At 52.6% G+C, this 20,144-nt stretch overlaps 1 protein-coding gene and 1 long non-coding RNA gene across 4 annotated transcripts in view; both read left to right on the top strand.

Moving 5' to 3' along the window:
• Positions 1 to 20,144, top strand: part of LOC142908148 (uncharacterized) — a 219,794-nt gene that overhangs the window by 184,088 nt on the left and 15,562 nt on the right. The window lies entirely within an intron of this gene.
• LOC142908147 (glutathione S-transferase 3, mitochondrial-like) overlaps positions 1,541 to 20,144 on the top strand; it is a 34,166-nt gene continuing 15,562 nt past the window's right edge. The window contains exon 1 of one of the 3 annotated variants that reach the window (XM_076058425.1): positions 1,541 to 2,471. In XM_076058425.1, the coding sequence (XP_075914540.1) occupies positions 2,325 to 2,471 (147 nt within the window). In that variant the 5' untranslated portion in view covers positions 1,541 to 2,324. Of the gene's footprint in view, positions 2,472 to 6,873; positions 18,191 to 20,144 lie in introns of those variants that run through there. The other 2 variants (XM_076058424.1, XR_012931619.1) reach the window with 2 other exon arrangements.

The raw sequence follows: 20,144 nt of genomic DNA, 5'->3' as shown, positions 1-20,144 counted from the left end.
CTCCCATTGATTAACGTTGAGAGTGGTTATGGTAGACCGCTTCCGTGCGTTTTATTGGTAGCCCCCTCTTCTGGAAGATATCTTCCGGAAGAGCACCCATTGATTTACATTCCAGTGGGTCCGGTTGGCGTCTACCGCTCGTTTCTTTGGGGTAGTAGAGGGACCATCCATCTTCCAGAAGACATCTTCCGGAAGATGAAGCTCCCATCGATTACATTAAGACGCGGATCCGGTAGACGTCTACCGCCAGTTTTGTTGGGGGCAAGGGGGTCTCATCCATCTTCCAGAAGATATCTTCCGGAAGATGAAGCTCCCATCGATTAACATGAAGACGCAGATCCGGTAGACGTCTACCGCCTGTTTTGTTGGGGGCAAGGGGTCGCATCCAACTTCCAGAAGATATCTTCCGGAAGATGAAGCTCCCATCGATTAACATGAAGACGCAGATCCGGTAGACGTCTACCGCCCGTTTTGTTGGTGGGGGTCTCATCCAACTTCCAGAAGAAGAAGCTCCCATCGATTAACATGAAGACGCAGATCCGGTAGACATCTACCGCCCGTTTTGTTGGAGGGGCGCGACACTCTTCCGGAAGGGATCTTCCGGAAGTTGAAGCTCCCATCGATTAACATGAAGACGCAGATCCGGTATACTTCTACCGCCTGTTTTGTTGGGGGCTAGGGGTCGCATCCATCTTCCGGAAGACGTCTTCCGGAAGATGAAGCTCCCATCGATTAACATAAAGACGCAGCTCCGGTAGACGTCTACCGCCCGTTTTGTTGGTGGGGTCTCATCCTTCCGGAAGAGATCTTCCGGAAGATGAAGCTCTCATCGATTAACATGAAGACGCAGCTCCGGTAAACTTCTACCGCCCGTTTTGTCCGTAGGGTCTCATCCATCTTCCGGAAGACGTCTTCCGGAAGATGAAGCTCCCATCGATTAACATAAAGACGCAGATCCGGTAGACGTCTACCGATCGTTTTGTTGATGGGGTCTCATTCTTCCGGAAGAGATCTTCCGGAAGAAGAAGCTCCCATCGAATAACATGAAGACGCAGCTCCGGTAGACGTCTACCGCCCGTTTTGTTGGTGGGGGTCTCATCCTTCCGGAAGAGATCTTCCGGAAGAAGAAGCTCCCATCGATTAACATGAAGACGCAGATCCGGTAGACGTCTACCGCCCGTTTTGTTTGTTGGTGGGGTCTCATCCATCTTCCAGAAGATATCTTCCGGAAGATGAAGTTCCCATCAATTAACATGAAGACGCAGCTCCGGTAGACGTCTACCGCCCGTTTTGTTGGTGGGGGTCTCATCCTTCCGGAAGAGATCTTCCGGAAGAAGAAGCTCCCATCGATTAACATGAAGACGCAGATCCGGTAGACGTCTACCGCCCGTTTTGTTTGTTGGTGGGGTCTCATCCATCTTCCAGAAGATATCTTCCGGAAGATGAAGCTCCCATCGATTAACATGAAGACGCAGATCCGGTAGACGTCTACCGCCCGTTTTGTTTGTTGGTGGGGTCTCATCCATCTTCCAGAAGATATCTTCCGGAAGAAGAAGCTCCCATCGATTAACATGAAGACGCAGATCCGGTAGACGTCTACCGCCCGTTTTGTTGGAGGGGCGGGGCACTCTTCCGGAAGGAGATTGCCCCGCCCCCCCCCGCAGCGCGTCATCGAGTTGAGTTGAGGTCACGGTCCAAACTCCACTCGCTGCTGCTGTGGTGGTGGTGGTTGTGGTGGTCTTAGTTGTTGTTGTTGTCTTAGTTGTTGTTGTCTTAGTTGTTGTTGTCTTAGTTGTTGTTGTAGTGGTTGTTGTGGTTGTTCTAGTGGTTGTTGTGGTTGTGGTCGTGGTTGTTGTGGTGGTCTTAGTTGTTGTTGTTGTCTTAGTTGTTGTTGTGGTGGTGGTTGTTGTTGTGGTCTTGGTTGTTGTTGTGGTTGTTGTTGTGGTTGTTATTGTGGTTGTTTGTTGTTATTGTAGTGGTTGTTGTGGTTGTTGTTGTTGTGGTGGTTGTGGTTGTTATTGTTGGGGTTGTTGTTGTAGTGGTTGTTGTGGTGGTTGTGGTTGTTATTGTTGTGGTGGATGTTGTTCTAGTGGTTGTTTGTTATTGTTGTGGTTGTTGTTGTAGTGGTTGTTGTGGTTGTTATTGTTGTGGTAGTGGTGGTTGTTGTGGTGGTTGTTGTTGTGGTGGTGGTGGTTGTTGTTGTAGTAGTTGTAGTGGTTGTTGTAGTTGTGGTGGTGGTTGTAGTTGTGGTGGTGGTTGTGGTGGTTATTGTTGTGGTGGTTGTTGTGGCTCTTTCCCGCGCTTTTCTCTCCACCTCTGCGGCGATGGCGTCTGCGACTGCGTCTCCTGTCGTGGGTCTGCCCCTGCAGACCCACTTCGCCTTCGTGATCTTGGTGATTGTCTACAGCTGGGTCATGCTGATGTACCTGTCACTCAACGTCACGCTAGCCAGGAAGAAATACTCAGTCAAGGTGACTCACTCAGTCACTCACCTAGTCACTCACCCAGTCACTCAGTCACTCACTCACCCAGTCACTCACCAGTCACTTCGCCTTCGTGATCTTGGTGATTGTCTACAGCTGGGTCATGCTGATGTACCTGTCACTCAACGTCACGCTAGCCAGGAAGAAATACTCAGTCAAGGTGACTCAGTCACTCACTCAGTCACTCAGTCACTCACTCACCCAGTCACTCAGTCACTCACTCACCCAGTCACTCACCCAGTCACTCAGTCAGTCACTCAGTCACCCAGTCACTCACCCAGTCACTCACTCAGTCACTCACCCAGTCACTCAGTCACTTCACCCAGTCACTCAGTCACTCACCCAGTCACTCACTCAGTCACTCACCCACTCACTCACCCACTCACCCAGTCACTCACCAGTCACTTCGCCTTCGTGATCTTGGTGATTGTCTACAGCTGGGTCATGCTGATGTACCTGTCACTCAACGTCACGCTAGCCAGGAAGAAATACTCAGTCAAGGTGACTCACTCAGTCACTCACTCAGTCACTCACCCAGTCACTCACCCAGTCACTCACTCAGTCACTCACTCACCCAGTCACTCACTCACCCAGTCACTCACCAGTCACCCAGTCACTCACCCAGTCACTCACCCAGTCACTCACTCACTCAGTCACTCACTCACTCAGTCACTCACCCAGTCAGTCACTCAGTCACTCACTCAGTCACTCACCCAGTCACTCAGTCACTCAGTCACTCACCCACTCACTCACCCACTCACCCAGTCACTCACCAGTCACTTCGCCTTCGTGATCTTGGTGATTGTCTACAGCTGGGTCATGCTGATGTACCTGTCACTCAGCGTCACGCTAGCCAGGAAGAAATACTCAGTCAAGGTGACGCAGTCACTCAGTCACTCAGTCACTCACTCAGTCACTCAGTCACTCACTCAGTCACTCACTCAGTCACTCAGTCAGTCACTCAGTCACCCAGTCACTCACTCAGTCACTCACCCAGTCACTCACTCACCCACTCACCCAGTCACTCACCAGTCACTTCGCCTTCGTGATCTTGGTGATTGTCTACAGCTGGGTCATGCTGATGTACCTGTCACTCAGCGTCACGCTAGCCAGGAAGAAATACTCAGTCAAGGTGACTCAGTCACTCACTCAGTCACTCAGTCACTCACTCAGTCACTCACCCAGTCACTCACCCACTCACTCACTCACCCAGTCAGTCACTCAGTCACTCACTCAGTCACTCACCCAGTCACTCAGTCACTCACCCACTCACTCACCCACTCACCCAGTCACTCACCAGTCACTTCGCCTTCGTGATCTTGGTGATTGTCTACAGCTGGGTCATGCTGATGTACCTGTCACTCAGCGTCACGCTAGCCAGGAAGAAATACTCAGTCAAGGTGACTCAGTCACTCACTCAGTCACTCAGTCACTCACTCAGTCACTCACCCAGTCACTCACCCACTCACTCACTCACCCAGTCAGTCACTCAGTCACTCACTCAGTCACTCACCCAGTCACTCAGTCACTCACCCACTCACTCACCCACTCACCCAGTCACTCACCAGTCACTTCGCCTTCGTGATCTTGGTGATTGTCTACAGCTGGGTCATGCTGATGTACCTGTCACTCAACGTCACGCTAGCCAGGAAGAAATACTCAGTCAAGGTGACTCACTCAGTCACTCACTCAGTCACTCAGTCAGTCACTCACTCAGTCACTCACCCACTCACTCAGTCACTCACTCACTCAGTCACTCACTCAGTCACCCACTCACCCACTCACCCAGTCACTCACCAGTCACTCAGTCACCCAGTCACTCACCCAGTCACTCACTCACCCACTCACCCAGTCACTCACCAGTCACTCAGTCACCCAGTCACTCACTCAGTCACTCAACCAGTCACTCACTCACTCAGTCACTCACCCACTCACCCAGTCACTCACCAGTCACTTCGCCTTCGTGATCTTGGTGATTGTCTACAGCTGGGTCATGCTGATGTACCTGTCACTCAACGTCACGCTAGCCAGGAAGAAATACTCAGTCAAGGTGACTCACTCAGTCACTCACTCAGTCAGTCACTCACCCAGTCACTCACCCAGTCACTCACCCAGTCACTCACTCACTCAGTCACTCACTCAGTCACTCACCCAGTCAGTCACTCAGTCACTCACTCAGTCACTCACCCAGTCACTCAGTCACTCACCCACTCACTCACCCACTCACCCAGTCACTCACCAGTCACTTCGCCTTCGTGATCTTGGTGATTGTCTACAGCTGGGTCATGCTGATGTACCTGTCACTCAACGTCACGCTAGCCAGGAAGAAATACTCAGTCAAGGTGACTCAGTCACTCACTCAGTCACTCAGTCAGTCACTCACTCAGTCACTCAGTCACTCACTCACCCAGTCACTCACTCACCCAGTCACTCACTCAGTCACTCACCCAGTCACTCAGTCACTCACCCAGTCACTCAGTCACCCACCCAGTCACTCAGTCACCCAGTCACTCACTCAGTCACTCACCCAGTCACTCACCCACGCAGTCACTCACTCACCCAGTCACTCAGTCACTCACTCAGTCACTCACTCAGTCACTCACCCACTCAGTCACTCAGTCACTCACCCAGTCACTCAGTCACCCACTCACCCAGTCACTCACCAGTCACTTCGCCTTCGTGATCTTGGTGATTGTCTACAGCTGGGTCATGCTGATGTACCTGTCACTCAACGTCACGCTAGCCAGGAAGAAATACTCAGTCAAGGTGACTCAGTCACTCACTCAGTCACCCAGTCACTCACCCAGTCACTCAGTCACTCACTCACCCAGTCACTCACCAGTCACTTCGCCTTCGTGATCTTGGTGATTGTCTACAGCTGGGTCATGCTGATGTACCTGTCACTCAACGTCACGCTAGCCAGGAAGAAATACTCAGTCAAGGTGACTCAGTCACTCACTCACTCAGTCACTCACTCACTCACTCACCCAGTCACTCACTCACCCAGTCACTCACCAGTCACCCAGTCACTCACCCAGTCACTCACCCAGTCACTCACTCACTCAGTCACTCACTCACTCAGTCACTCACCCAGTCAGTCACTCAGTCACTCACTCAGTCACTCACCCAGTCACTCAGTCACTCAGTCACTCACCCACTCACTCACCCACTCACCCAGTCACTCACCAGTCACTTCGCCTTCGTGATCTTGGTGATTGTCTACAGCTGGGTCATGCTGATGTACCTGTCACTCAACGTCACGCTAGCCAGGAAGAAATACTCAGTCAAGGTGACTCACTCAGTCACTCACTCAGTCACTCAGTCAGTCACTCAGTCACTCACCCAGTCACTCACCCACTCACTCACTCACCCAGTCACTCACCAGTCACTTCGCCTTCGTGATCTTGGTGATTGTCTACAGCTGGGTCATGCTGATGTACCTGTCACTCAACGTCACGCTAGCCAGGAAGAAATACTCAGTCAAGGTGACTCACTCAGTCACTCACTCAGTCACTCACCCAGTCACTCACCCAGTCACTCACTCAGTCACTCACTCACCCAGTCACTCACTCACCCAGTCACTCACCAGTCACCCAGTCACTCACCCAGTCACTCACCCAGTCACTCACTCACTCAGTCACTCACTCACTCAGTCACTCACCCAGTCAGTCACTCAGTCACTCACTCAGTCACTCACCCAGTCACTCAGTCACTCAGTCACTCACCCACTCACTCACCCACTCACCCAGTCACTCACCAGTCACTTCGCCTTCGTGATCTTGGTGATTGTCTACAGCTGGGTCATGCTGATGTACCTGTCACTCAGCGTCACGCTAGCCAGGAAGAAATACTCAGTCAAGGTGACGCAGTCACTCAGTCACTCAGTCACTCACTCAGTCACTCAGTCACTCACTCAGTCACTCACTCAGTCACTCAGTCAGTCACTCAGTCACCCAGTCACTCACTCAGTCACTCACCCAGTCACTCACTCACCCACTCACCCAGTCACTCACCAGTCACTTCGCCTTCGTGATCTTGGTGATTGTCTACAGCTGGGTCATGCTGATGTACCTGTCACTCAGCGTCACGCTAGCCAGGAAGAAATACTCAGTCAAGGTGACTCAGTCACTCACTCAGTCACTCAGTCACTCACTCAGTCACTCACCCAGTCACTCACCCACTCACTCACTCACCCAGTCAGTCACTCAGTCACTCACTCAGTCACTCACCCAGTCACTCAGTCACTCACCCACTCACTCACCCACTCACCCAGTCACTCACCAGTCACTTCGCCTTCGTGATCTTGGTGATTGTCTACAGCTGGGTCATGCTGATGTACCTGTCACTCAGCGTCACGCTAGCCAGGAAGAAATACTCAGTCAAGGTGACTCAGTCACTCACTCAGTCACTCAGTCACTCACTCAGTCACTCACCCAGTCACTCACCCACTCACTCACTCACCCAGTCAGTCACTCAGTCACTCACTCAGTCACTCACCCAGTCACTCAGTCACTCACCCACTCACTCACCCACTCACCCAGTCACTCACCAGTCACTTCGCCTTCGTGATCTTGGTGATTGTCTACAGCTGGGTCATGCTGATGTACCTGTCACTCAACGTCACGCTAGCCAGGAAGAAATACTCAGTCAAGGTGACTCACTCAGTCACTCACTCAGTCACTCAGTCAGTCACTCACTCAGTCACTCACCCACTCACTCAGTCACTCACTCACTCAGTCACTCACTCAGTCACCCACTCACCCAGTCACTCACCAGTCACTCAGTCACCCAGTCACTCACCCAGTCACTCACTCACCCACTCACCCAGTCACTCACCAGTCACTCAGTCACCCAGTCACTCACTCAGTCACTCAACCAGTCACTCACTCACTCAGTCACTCACCCACTCACCCAGTCACTCACCAGTCACTTCGCCTTCGTGATCTTGGTGATTGTCTACAGCTGGGTCATGCTGATGTACCTGTCACTCAACGTCACGCTAGCCAGGAAGAAATACTCAGTCAAGGTGACTCACTCAGTCACTCACTCAGTCAGTCACTCACCCAGTCACTCACCCAGTCACTCACCCAGTCACTCACTCACTCAGTCACTCACTCAGTCACTCACCCAGTCAGTCACTCAGTCACTCACTCAGTCACTCACCCAGTCACTCAGTCACTCACCCACTCACTCACCCACTCACCCAGTCACTCACCAGTCACTTCGCCTTCGTGATCTTGGTGATTGTCTACAGCTGGGTCATGCTGATGTACCTGTCACTCAACGTCACGCTAGCCAGGAAGAAATACTCAGTCAAGGTGACTCAGTCACTCACTCAGTCACTCAGTCAGTCACTCACTCAGTCACTCAGTCACTCACTCACCCAGTCACTCACTCACCCAGTCACTCACTCAGTCACTCACCCAGTCACTCAGTCACTCACCCAGTCACTCAGTCACCCACCCAGTCACTCAGTCACCCAGTCACTCACTCAGTCACTCACCCAGTCACTCACCCACGCAGTCACTCACTCACCCAGTCACTCAGTCACTCACTCAGTCACTCACTCAGTCACTCACCCACTCAGTCACTCAGTCACTCACCCAGTCACTCAGTCACCCACTCACCCAGTCACTCACCAGTCACTTCGCCTTCGTGATCTTGGTGATTGTCTACAGCTGGGTCATGCTGATGTACCTGTCACTCAACGTCACGCTAGCCAGGAAGAAATACTCAGTCAAGGTGACTCAGTCACTCACTCAGTCACCCAGTCACTCACCCAGTCACTCAGTCACTCACTCACCCAGTCACTCACCAGTCACTTCGCCTTCGTGATCTTGGTGATTGTCTACAGCTGGGTCATGCTGATGTACCTGTCACTCAACGTCACGCTAGCCAGGAAGAAATACTCAGTCAAGGTGACTCAGTCACTCACTCACTCAGTCACTCACTCACTCACTCACCCAGTCACTCACTCACCCAGTCACTCACCAGTCACCCAGTCACTCACCCAGTCACTCACCCAGTCACTCACTCACTCAGTCACTCACTCACTCAGTCACTCACCCAGTCAGTCACTCAGTCACTCACTCAGTCACTCACCCAGTCACTCAGTCACTCAGTCACTCACCCACTCACTCACCCACTCACCCAGTCACTCACCAGTCACTTCGCCTTCGTGATCTTGGTGATTGTCTACAGCTGGGTCATGCTGATGTACCTGTCACTCAACGTCACGCTAGCCAGGAAGAAATACTCAGTCAAGGTGACTCACTCAGTCACTCACTCAGTCACTCAGTCAGTCACTCACTCAGTCACTCACCCACTCACTCAGTCACTCACTCAGTCACTCAGTCACTCACTCAGTCACCCACTCACCCAGTCACTCACCAGTCACTCAGTCACCCAGTCACTCACCCAGTCACTCACTCACCCACTCACCCAGTCACTCACCAGTCACTCAGTCACCCAGTCACTCACTCAGTCACTCACTCAGTCACTCAGTCACTCACTCACCCAGTCACTCACCAGTCACTTCGCCTTCGTGATCTTGGTGATTGTCTACAGCTGGGTCATGCTGATGTACCTGTCACTCAACGTCACGCTAGCCAGGAAGAAATACTCAGTCAAGGTGACTCAGTCACTCACCCAGTCACTCACTCAGTCACTCACCCAGTCACTCCGTCACTCACTCAGTCACTCAGTCACTCACCCACTCACCCAGTCACTCACCAGTCACTTCGCCTTCGTGATCTTGGTGATTGTCTACAGCTGGGTCATGCTGATGTACCTGTCACTCAACGTCACGCTAGCCAGGAAGAAATACTCAGTCAAGGTGACTCACTCAGTCACTCACTCAGTCACTCAGTCACCCAGTCACTCACCAGTCACTTCGCCTTCGTGATCTTGGTGATTGTCTACAGCTGGGTCATGCTGATGTACCTGTCACTCAACGTCACGCTAGCCAGGAAGAAATACTCAGTCAAGGTGACTCACTCAGTCACTCACTCAGTCAGTCACTCACCCAGTCACTCACCCAGTCACTCACTCACCCAGTCACTCACCCAGTCACTCACCCAGTCACTCACTCACTCAGTCACTCACTCACTCAGTCACTCACCCAGTCAGTCACTCACTCAGTCACTCACTCAGTCACTCACCCAGTCACTCAGTCACTCACCCACTCACCCAGTCACTCACCAGTCACTTCGCCTTCGTGATCTTGGTGATTGTCTACAGCTGGGTCATGCTGATGTACCTGTCACTCAACGTCACGCTAGCCAGGAAGAAATACTCAGTCAAGGTGACTCACTCAGTCACTCACTCAGTCAGTCACTCAGTCACTCAGTCACTTCACCCAGTCACTCAGTCACTCACCCAGTCACTCACTCAGTCACTCACCCAGTCAGTCACCCACTCACCCAGTCACTCACCAGTCACTTCGCCTTCGTGATCTTGGTGATTGTCTACAGCTGGGTCATGCTGATGTACCTGTCACTCAACGTCACGCTAGCCAGGAAGAAATACTCAGTCAAGGTGACTCACTCAGTCACTCACTCAGTCAGTCACTCACCCAGTCACTCACCCAGTCACTCAGTCACTCACTCACCCAGTCACTCACTCACTCAGTCACTCACTCAGTCACTCACCCACTCAGTCACTCACCCAGTCAGTCACTCACTCAGTCACTCACTCAGTCACTCACCCAGTCACTCAGTCACTCAGTCACTCACCCACTCACTCACCCACTCACCCAGTCACTCACCAGTCACTTCGCCTTCGTGATCTTGGTGATTGTCTACAGCTGGGTCATGCTGATGTACCTGTCACTCAACGTCACGCTAGCCAGGAAGAAATACTCAGTCAAGGTGACTCACTCAGTCACTCACTCAGTCAGTCACTCAGTCACTCAGTCACTTCACCCAGTCACTCAGTCACTCACCCAGTCACTCACTCAGTCACTCACCCAGTCACTCACCCACTCACCCAGTCACTCACCAGTCACTTCGCCTTCGTGATCTTGGTGATTGTCTACAGCTGGGTCATGCTGATGTACCTGTCACTCAACGTCACGCTAGCCAGGAAGAAATACTCAGTCAAGGTGACTCACTCAGTCACTCAGTCACTCACTCACCCACTCACCCAGTCACTCACTCAGTCACTCACTCACCCACTCACCCAGTCACTCACCAGTCACTTCGCCTTCGTGATCTTGGTGATTGTCTACAGCTGGGTCATGCTGATGTACCTGTCACTCAACGTCACGCTAGCCAGGAAGAAATACTCAGTCAAGGTGACTCAGTCACTCACTCAGTCACCCAGTCACTCACCCAGTCACTCAGTCACTCACTCACCCAGTCACTCACCAGTCACTTCGCCTTCGTGATCTTGGTGATTGTCTACAGCTGGGTCATGCTGATGTACCTGTCACTCAACGTCACGCTAGCCAGGAAGAAATACTCAGTCAAGGTGACTCAGTCACTCACTCACCCAGTCACTCAGTCACTCACTCAGTCACCCAGTCACTCACTCAGTCACTCAGTCAGTCACTCACTCACCCAGTCACTCACCCAGTCACTCACTCACCCACGCACCCAGTCACTCACCAGTCACTTCGCCTTCGTGATCTTGGTGATTGTCTACAGCTGGGTCATGCTGATGTACCTGTCACTCAACGTCACGCTAGCCAGGAAGAAATACTCAGTCAAGGTGACTCACTCAGTCACTCAGTCACTCACTCACCCAGTCACTCACCCAGTCACTCAGTCAGTCACTCACCCAGTCACTCACTCAGTCACTCACCCAGTCACTCAGTCACTCACCCAGTCACTCAGTCACCCAGTCACTCACTCAGTCACTCACCCACGCAGTCACTCACTCACCCAGTCACTCAGTCACTCACTCAGTCACTCAGTCACTCAGTCAGTCACTCACCCACTCAGTCACTCAGTCACTCACCCAGTCACTCACTCACCCACTCACCCAGTCACTCACCAGTCACTTCGCCTTCGTGATCTTGGTGATTGTCTACAGCTGGGTCATGCTGATGTACCTGTCACTCAACGTCACGCTAGCCAGGAAGAAATACTCAGTCAAGGTGACTCACTCAGTCACTCACTCAGTCAGTCACTCAGTCACTCAGTCACTTCACCCAGTCACTCAGTCACTCACCCAGTCACTCACTCAGTCACTCACCCAGTCAGTCACCCACTCACCCAGTCACTCACCAGTCACTTCGCCTTCGTGATCTTGGTGATTGTCTACAGCTGGGTCATGCTGATGTACCTGTCACTCAACGTCACGCTAGCCAGGAAGAAATACTCAGTCAAGGTGACTCACTCAGTCACTCACTCAGTCAGTCACTCACCCAGTCACTCACCCAGTCACTCAGTCACTCACTCACCCAGTCACTCACTCACTCAGTCACTCACTCAGTCACTCACCCACTCAGTCACTCACCCAGTCAGTCACTCACTCAGTCACTCACTCAGTCACTCACCCAGTCACTCAGTCACTCAGTCACTCACCCACTCACTCACCCACTCACCCAGTCACTCACCAGTCACTTCGCCTTCGTGATCTTGGTGATTGTCTACAGCTGGGTCATGCTGATGTACCTGTCACTCAACGTCACGCTAGCCAGGAAGAAATACTCAGTCAAGGTGACTCACTCAGTCACTCACTCAGTCAGTCACTCACCCAGTCACTCACCCAGTCACTCACTCACCCAGTCACTCACCCAGTCACTCAGTCACTCACTCACCCAGTCACTCACCAGTCACTTCGCCTTCGTGATATTCGTGATTGTCTACAGCTGGGTCATGCTGATGTACCTGTCACTCAACGTCACGCTAGCCAGGAAGAAATACTCAGTCAAGGTGACTCACTCAGTCACTCAGTCAGTCACTCACTCAGTCACTCAGTCAATCACCCAGTCACTCACCCACTCACTCACCCAGTCACTCACCAGTCACTTCGCCTTCGTGATCTTGGTGATTGTCTACAGCTGGGTCATGCTGATGTACCTGTCACTCAACGTCACGCTAGCCAGGAAGAAATACTCAGTCAAGGTGACTCACTCAGTCACTCACTCAGTCAGTCACTCAGTCACTCAGTCACTTCACCCAGTCACTCAGTCACTCACCCAGTCACTCACTCAGTCACTCACCCAGTCACTCACCCACTCACCCAGTCACTCACCAGTCACTTCGCCTTCGTGATCTTGGTGATTGTCTACAGCTGGGTCATGCTGATGTACCTGTCACTCAACGTCACGCTAGCCAGGAAGAAATACTCAGTCAAGGTGACTCAGTCACTCACTCACTCAGTCACTCACCCAGTCACTCACTCACCCAGTCACTCAGTCACTCACTCAGTCACCCAGTCACTCAGTCAGTCACTCACTCACCCAGTCACTCACTCAGTCACTCCGTCACTCACTCAGTCACTCACCCACTCACCCAGTCACTCACCAGTCACTTCGCCTTCGTGATCTTGGTGATTGTCTACAGCTGGGTCATGCTGATGTACCTGTCACTCAACGTCACGCTAGCCAGGAAGAAATACTCAGTCAAGGTGACTCACTCAGTCACTCACTCAGTCAGTCACTCACCCAGTCACTCACCCAGTCACTCAGTCACTCACTCACCCAGTCACTCACCCAGTCACTCACTCAGTCACTCACTCACTCAGTCACTCACCCAGTCAGTCACTCACTCAGTCACTCACTCAGTCACTCACCCAGTCACTCAGTCACTCAGTCACTCACCCACTCACTCACCCACTCACCCAGTCACTCACCAGTCACTTCGCCTTCGTGATCTTGGTGATTGTCTACAGCTGGGTCATGCTGATGTACCTGTCACTCAACGTCACGCTAGCCAGGAAGAAATACTCAGTCAAGGTGACTCACTCAGTCACTCACTCAGTCACTCAGTCAGTCACTCAGTCACTTCACCCAGTCACTCAGTCACTCACTCAGTCAGTCACTCAGTCACTTCACCCAGTCACTCAGTCACTCACCCAGTCACTCACTCAGTCACTCACCCAGTCAGTCACCCACTCACCCAGTCACTCACCAGTCACTTCGCCTTCGTGATCTTGGTGATTGTCTACAGCTGGGTCATGCTGATGTACCTGTCACTCAACGTCACGCTAGCCAGGAAGAAATACTCAGTCAAGGTGACTCAGTCACTCAGTCACTCACTCACCCAGTCACTCAGTCAGTCACTCACTCAGTCACTCACCCAGTCACTCAGTCACTCACCCAGTCACTCACTCACCCAGTCACTCACTCAGTCACTCACCCAGTCAGTCACCCACTCACCCACTCACTCACCCAGTCACTCACCCACTCACTCACCACTCACTCACCCAGTCACTCAGCCAGTCACTCAGTCACTCACCCAGTCACTCACTCAGTCACTCACCCAGTCACTCACCCAGTCACTCACCAGTCACTTCGCCTTCGTGATCTTGGTGATTGTCTACAGCTGGGTCATGCTGATGTACCTGTCACTCAACGTCACGCTAGCCAGGAAGAAATACTCAGTCAAGGTGACTCACTCAGTCACTCACTCAGTCACTCAGTCAGTCACTCAGTCACTTCACCCAGTCACTCAGTCACTCACTCAGTCAGTCACTCAGTCACTTCACCCAGTCACTCAGTCACTCACCCAGTCACTCACTCAGTCACTCACCCAGTCAGTCACCCACTCACCCAGTCACTCACCAGTCACTTCGCCTTCGTGATCTTGGTGATTGTCTACAGCTGGGTCATGCTGATGTACCTGTCACTCAACGTCACGCTAGCCAGGAAGAAATACTCAGTCAAGGTGACTCAGTCACTCAGTCACTCACTCACCCAGTCACTCAGTCAGTCACTCACTCAGTCACTCACCCAGTCACTCAGTCACTCACCCAGTCACTCACTCACCCAGTCACTCACTCACCCAGTCACTCACTCAGTCACTCACCCAGTCACTCAGTCACTCACCCAGTCACTCACTCACCCACTCACTCACCCAGTCACTCACCAGTCACTTCGCCTTCGTGATCTTGGTGATTGTCTACAGCTGGGTCATGCTGATGTACCTGTCACTCAACGTCACGCTAGCCAGGAAGAAATACTCAGTCAAGGTGACTCACTCAGTCACTCAGTCACCCAGTCACTCACCCAGTCACTCAGTCACTCACTCACCCAGTCACTCACCCAGTCACTCAGTCACTCACTCAGTCACTCACCCAGTCACTCAGTCACTCACTCACCCAGTCACTCACCAGTCACTTCGCCTTCGTGATCTTGGTGATTGTCTACAGCTGGGTCATGCTGATGTACCTGTCACTCAACGTCACGCTAGCCAGGAAGAAATACTCAGTCAAGGTGACTCACTCAGTCACTCAGTCACCCAGTCACTCACCCAGTCACTCAGTCACTCACTCACCCAGTCACTCACCCAGTCACTCAGTCACTCACTCAGTCACTCACCCAGTCACTCAGTCACTCACTCACCCAGTCACTCACCAGTCACTTCGCCTTCGTGATCTTGGTGATTGTCTACAGCTGGGTCATGCTGATGTACCTGTCACTCAACGTCACGCTAGCCAGGAAGAAATACTCAGTCAAGGTGACTCAGTCACTCACTCAGTCACTCAGTCAGTCACTCACTCAGTCACTCACCCACTCACTCAGTCACTCACTCAGTCACTCACTCAGTCACCCACTCACCCAGTCACTCACCAGTCACTCAGTCACTCACCCAGTCACTCACTCACCCACTCACCCAGTCACTCACCAGTCACTCAGTCACCCAGTCACTCACTCAGTCACTCAACCAGTCACTCACTCACTCAGTCACTCACCCACTCACCCAGTCACTCACCAGTCACTTCGCCTTCGTGATCTTGGTGATTGTCTACAGCTGGGTCATGCTGATGTACCTGTCACTCAACGTCACGCTAGCCAGGAAGAAATACTCAGTCAAGGTGACGCAGTCACTCAGTCACTCACTCAGTCACTCAGTCAGTCACTCAGTCACTCACTCAGTCACTCAGTCAGTCACTCAGTCACCCAGTCACTCAGTCAATCACCCAGTCACTCAGTCACCCAGTCACCCAGTCACTCACTCAGTCACTCACTCAGTCACACACCCAGTCACTCACCCAGTCACTCACTCCGTCACTCACTCACCCAGTCACTCACCCAGGCAGTCACTCACCCAGTCACTCACTCACCCAGTCACTCACCAGTCACTTCGCCTTCGTGATCTTGGTGATTGTCTACAGCTGGGTCATGCTGATGTACCTGTCACTCAACGTCACGCTAGCCAGGAAGAAATACTCAGTCAAGGTGACTCACTCAGTCACTCAGTCACCCAGTCACTCACCCAGTCACTCAGTCACTCACTCACCCAGTCACTCACCCAGTCACTCAGTCAGTCACCCAGTCACTCACCCAGTCACTCACCCAGTCACTCAGTCACTCACCCAGTCACTCACTCACCCAGTCACTCACTCAGTCACTCACCCAGTCACTCACCCAGTCACTCACCAGTCACTTCGCCTTCGTGATCTTGGTGATTGTCTACAGCTGGGTCATGCTGATGTACCTGTCACTCAACGTCACGCTAGCCAGGAAGAAATACTCAGTCAAGGTGACTCAGTCACTCACTCACTCAGTCACTCACCCAGTCACTCACCCAGTCACTCACCAGTCACTTCGCCTTCGTGATCTTGGTGATTGTCTACAGCTGGGTCATGCTGATGTACCTGTCACTCAACGTCACGCTAGCCAGGAAGAAATACTCAGTCAAGGTGACGCAGTCACTCAGTCACTCACTCAGTCACTCAGTCAGTCACTCAGTCACTCACTCAGTCACTCAGTCAGTCACTCAGTCACCCAGTCACTCAGTCAATCACCCAGTCACTCAGTCACTCACTCACCCAGTCACTCAGTCAGTCACTCACTCAGTCACTCACCCAGTCACTCAGTCACTCACCCAGTCACTCACTCACCCAGTCACTCACTCAGTCACTCACCCAGTCAGTCACCCACTCACCCACTCACTCACCCAGTCACTCACCCACTCACTCACCACTCACTCACCCAGTCACTCAGCCAGTCACTCAGTCACTCACCCAATCACTCACTCAGTCACTCACCCAGTCACTCACCCAGTCACTCACCAGTCACTTCGCCTTCGTGATCTTGGTGATTGTCTACAGCTGGGTCATGCTGATGTACCTGTCACTCAACGTCACGCTAGCCAGGAAGAAATACTCAGTCAAGGTGACTCACTCAGTCACTCACTCAGTCACTCAGTCAGTCACTTCACCCAGTCACTCAGTCACTCACTCAGTCAGTCACTCAGTCACTTCACCCAGTCACTCAGTCACTCACCCAGTCACTCACTCAGTCACTCACCCAGTCAGTCACCCACTCACCCAGTCACTCACCAGTCACTTCGCCTTCGTGATCTTGGTGATTGTCTACAGCTGGGTCATGCTGATGTACCTGTCACTCAACGTCACGCTAGCCAGGAAGAAATACTCAGTCAAGGTGACTCAGTCACTCAGTCACTCACTCACCCAGTCACTCAGTCAGTCACTCACTCAGTCACTCACCCAGTCACTCAGTCACTCACCCAGTCACTCACTCACCCAGTCACTCACTCACCCAGTCACTCACTCAGTCACTCACCCAGTCACTCAGTCACTCACCCAGTCACTCACTCACCCACTCACTCACCCAGTCACTCACCAGTCACTTCGCCTTCGTGATCTTGGTGATTGTCTACAGCTGGGTCATGCTGATGTACCTGTCACTCAACGTCACGCTAGCCAGGAAGAAATACTCAGTCAAGGTGACTCACTCAGTCACTCAGTCACCCAGTCACTCACCCAGTCACTCAGTCACTCACTCACCCAGTCACTCACCCAGTCACTCAGTCACTCACTCAGTCACTCACCCAGTCACTCAGTCACTCACTCACCCAGTCACTCACCAGTCACTTCGCCTTCGTGATCTTGGTGATTGTCTACAGCTGGGTCATGCTGATGTACCTGTCACTCAACGTCACGCTAGCCAGGAAGAAATACTCAGTCAAGGTGACTCACTCAGTCACTCAGTCACCCAGTCACTCACCCAGTCACTCAGTCACTCACTCACCCAGTCACTCACCCAGTCACTCAGTCACTCACTCAGTCACTCACCCAGTCACTCAGTCACTCACTCACCCAGTCACTCACCAGTCACTTCGCCTTCGTGATCTTGGTGATTGTCTACAGCTGGGTCATGCTGATGTACCTGTCACTCAACGTCACGCTAGCCAGGAAGAAATACTCAGTCAAGGTGACTCAGTCACTCACTCAGTCACTCAGTCAGTCACTCACTCAGTCACTCACCCACTCACTCAGTCACTCACTCAGTCACTCACTCAGTCACCCACTCACCCAGTCACTCACCAGTCACTCAGTCACTCACCCAGTCACTCACTCACCCACTCACCCAGTCACTCACCAGTCACTCAGTCACCCAGTCACTCACTCAGTCACTCAACCAGTCACTCACTCACTCAGTCACTCACCCACTCACCCAGTCACTCACCAGTCACTTCGCCTTCGTGATCTTGGTGATTGTCTACAGCTGGGTCATGCTGATGTACCTGTCACTCAACGTCACGCTAGCCAGGAAGAAATACTCAGTCAAGGTGACTCAGTCACTCAGTCACTCACTCAGTCACTCAGTCACCCAGTCACTCAGTCACCCAGTCACTCACTCAGTCAAGGTGACTCAGTCACTCACTCAGTCACTTCACCCAGTCACTCAGTCAAGGTGACTCAGTCACTCACCCAGTCACTCAGTCAAGGTGACTCAGTCACTCAGTCACTCACCCAGTCACTCACCCAGTCACTCAGTCACTCACCCTGTCACTCAGTCACTCACTCACCCAGTCACTCACCCAGTCACTCACTCACCCAGTCACTCAGTCACTCACTCAGTCACTCACCCAGTTACTCACCCAGTCACTCAGTCACTCACCCAGTCACTCAGTCACCCAGTCACTCACTCAGTCACTCACCACTCACTCACCCAGTCACTCACTCACCCAGTCACTCACTCAGTCACTCACCACTCACTCACCCAGTCACTCACTCAGTCACCCAGTCACCCAGTCACTCAGTCACCCAGTCACTCACTCAGTCAAGGTGACTCAGTCACTCACTCAGTCACTTCACCCAGTCACTCAGTCAAGGTGACTCAGTCACTCACCCAGTCACTCAGTCAAGGTGACTCAGTCACTCAGTCACTCACCCAGTCACTCACCCAGTCACTCAGTCACTCACCCTGTCACTCAGTCACTCACTCACCCAGTCACTCACCCAGTCACTCACTCACCCAGTCACTCAGTCACTCACTCAGTCACTCACCCAGTTACTCACCCAGTCACTCAGTCACTCACCCAGTCACTCAGTCACCCAGTCACTCACTCAGTCACTCACCACTCACTCACCCAGTCACTCACTCACCCAGTCACTCACTCAGTCACTCACCACTCACTCACCCAGTCACTCACTCAGTCACCCAGTCACTCAGTCACTCACCCAGTCACTCAGTCACCCAGTCACTCAGCCAGTCACTCACTCAGTCACTCACTCAGTCACACACCCAGTCACTCACCCAGTCACTCAGTCACTCACTCAACCAGTCACTCACTCAGTCAAGGTGACTCAGTCACTCACCCAGTCACTCACTCACCCAGTCACTCACCCAGGCAGTCACTCACCCAGGCAGTCACTCACCCAGTTACTCAGTCACTCAGTCAAGGTGAGACACTCACCCAGTCACTCACTCACTCACTCACCCATTCACTCACTCACCCAGTCACTCACCCAGTCACTCATCCAGTCACTCAGTCACTCACTCAGTCACTCAGTCAAGGTGACTCAGTCACTCACCCAGTCACTCAGTCACTCACTCAGTCAAGGTGAGACACTCACCCAGTCACTCACTCAGTCACTCACTCACCCAGTCACTCAGTCACTCACTCACCCAGTCACTCAGTCACCCAGTCACACACTCACCCAGTCACTCACCCAGACACTCAGTCACTCAGTCAAGGTGAGACACTCACCCAGTCACTCACCCGGTCACTCACCCAGTCACTCACCCAGTCACTCAGTCACTCAGTCAAGGTGAGGGGAGTCACTCACCCAGTCACTCACCCAGTCACTCACCCAGTCACTCAGTCACTCACTCACCCAGTCACCCACTCACTCAGTCACTCACCCAGTCACTCAGTGAAGGTGAGGGGAGACACTCACCCAGTCACTCAGTCACTCACGCAGTCACTCACCCAGTCACTCACCCAGTCACTCACCCAGTTACCCAGTCACTCACCCAGTCACTCACCCAGTCACTCACGACTCACTCACCCAGTCACTCACTCAGCCACTCACTCACCCAGTCACTAAGTGAAGGTGAGGGGAGACACTCACCCAGTCATACAGTCACTCACCCAGTCACTCACCCAGTCACTCACTCACCCAGTCACTCACCCAGTCACTCACCCACTCAGTCACTCACCCAGTCACTCACTCAGTCACTCAGTCACCCAGTCACTCACTCACCCAGTCACTCACCCAGTCACTCACTCACCCAGT

This window comes from Petromyzon marinus (assembly GCF_048934315.1).
Source record: "Petromyzon marinus isolate PM22_M1 ecotype Great Lakes invasive population chromosome 73 unlocalized genomic scaffold, UKy_Petmar_22M1.pri1.0 chr73_unloc.5, whole genome shotgun sequence".
Classification (NCBI taxonomy): Eukaryota; Metazoa; Chordata; class Hyperoartia; order Petromyzontiformes; family Petromyzontidae; genus Petromyzon; species Petromyzon marinus.
The sequence above is the reverse complement of the archived record's forward strand: the minus strand, read 5'-3'. Positions and strand labels throughout refer to the sequence as shown.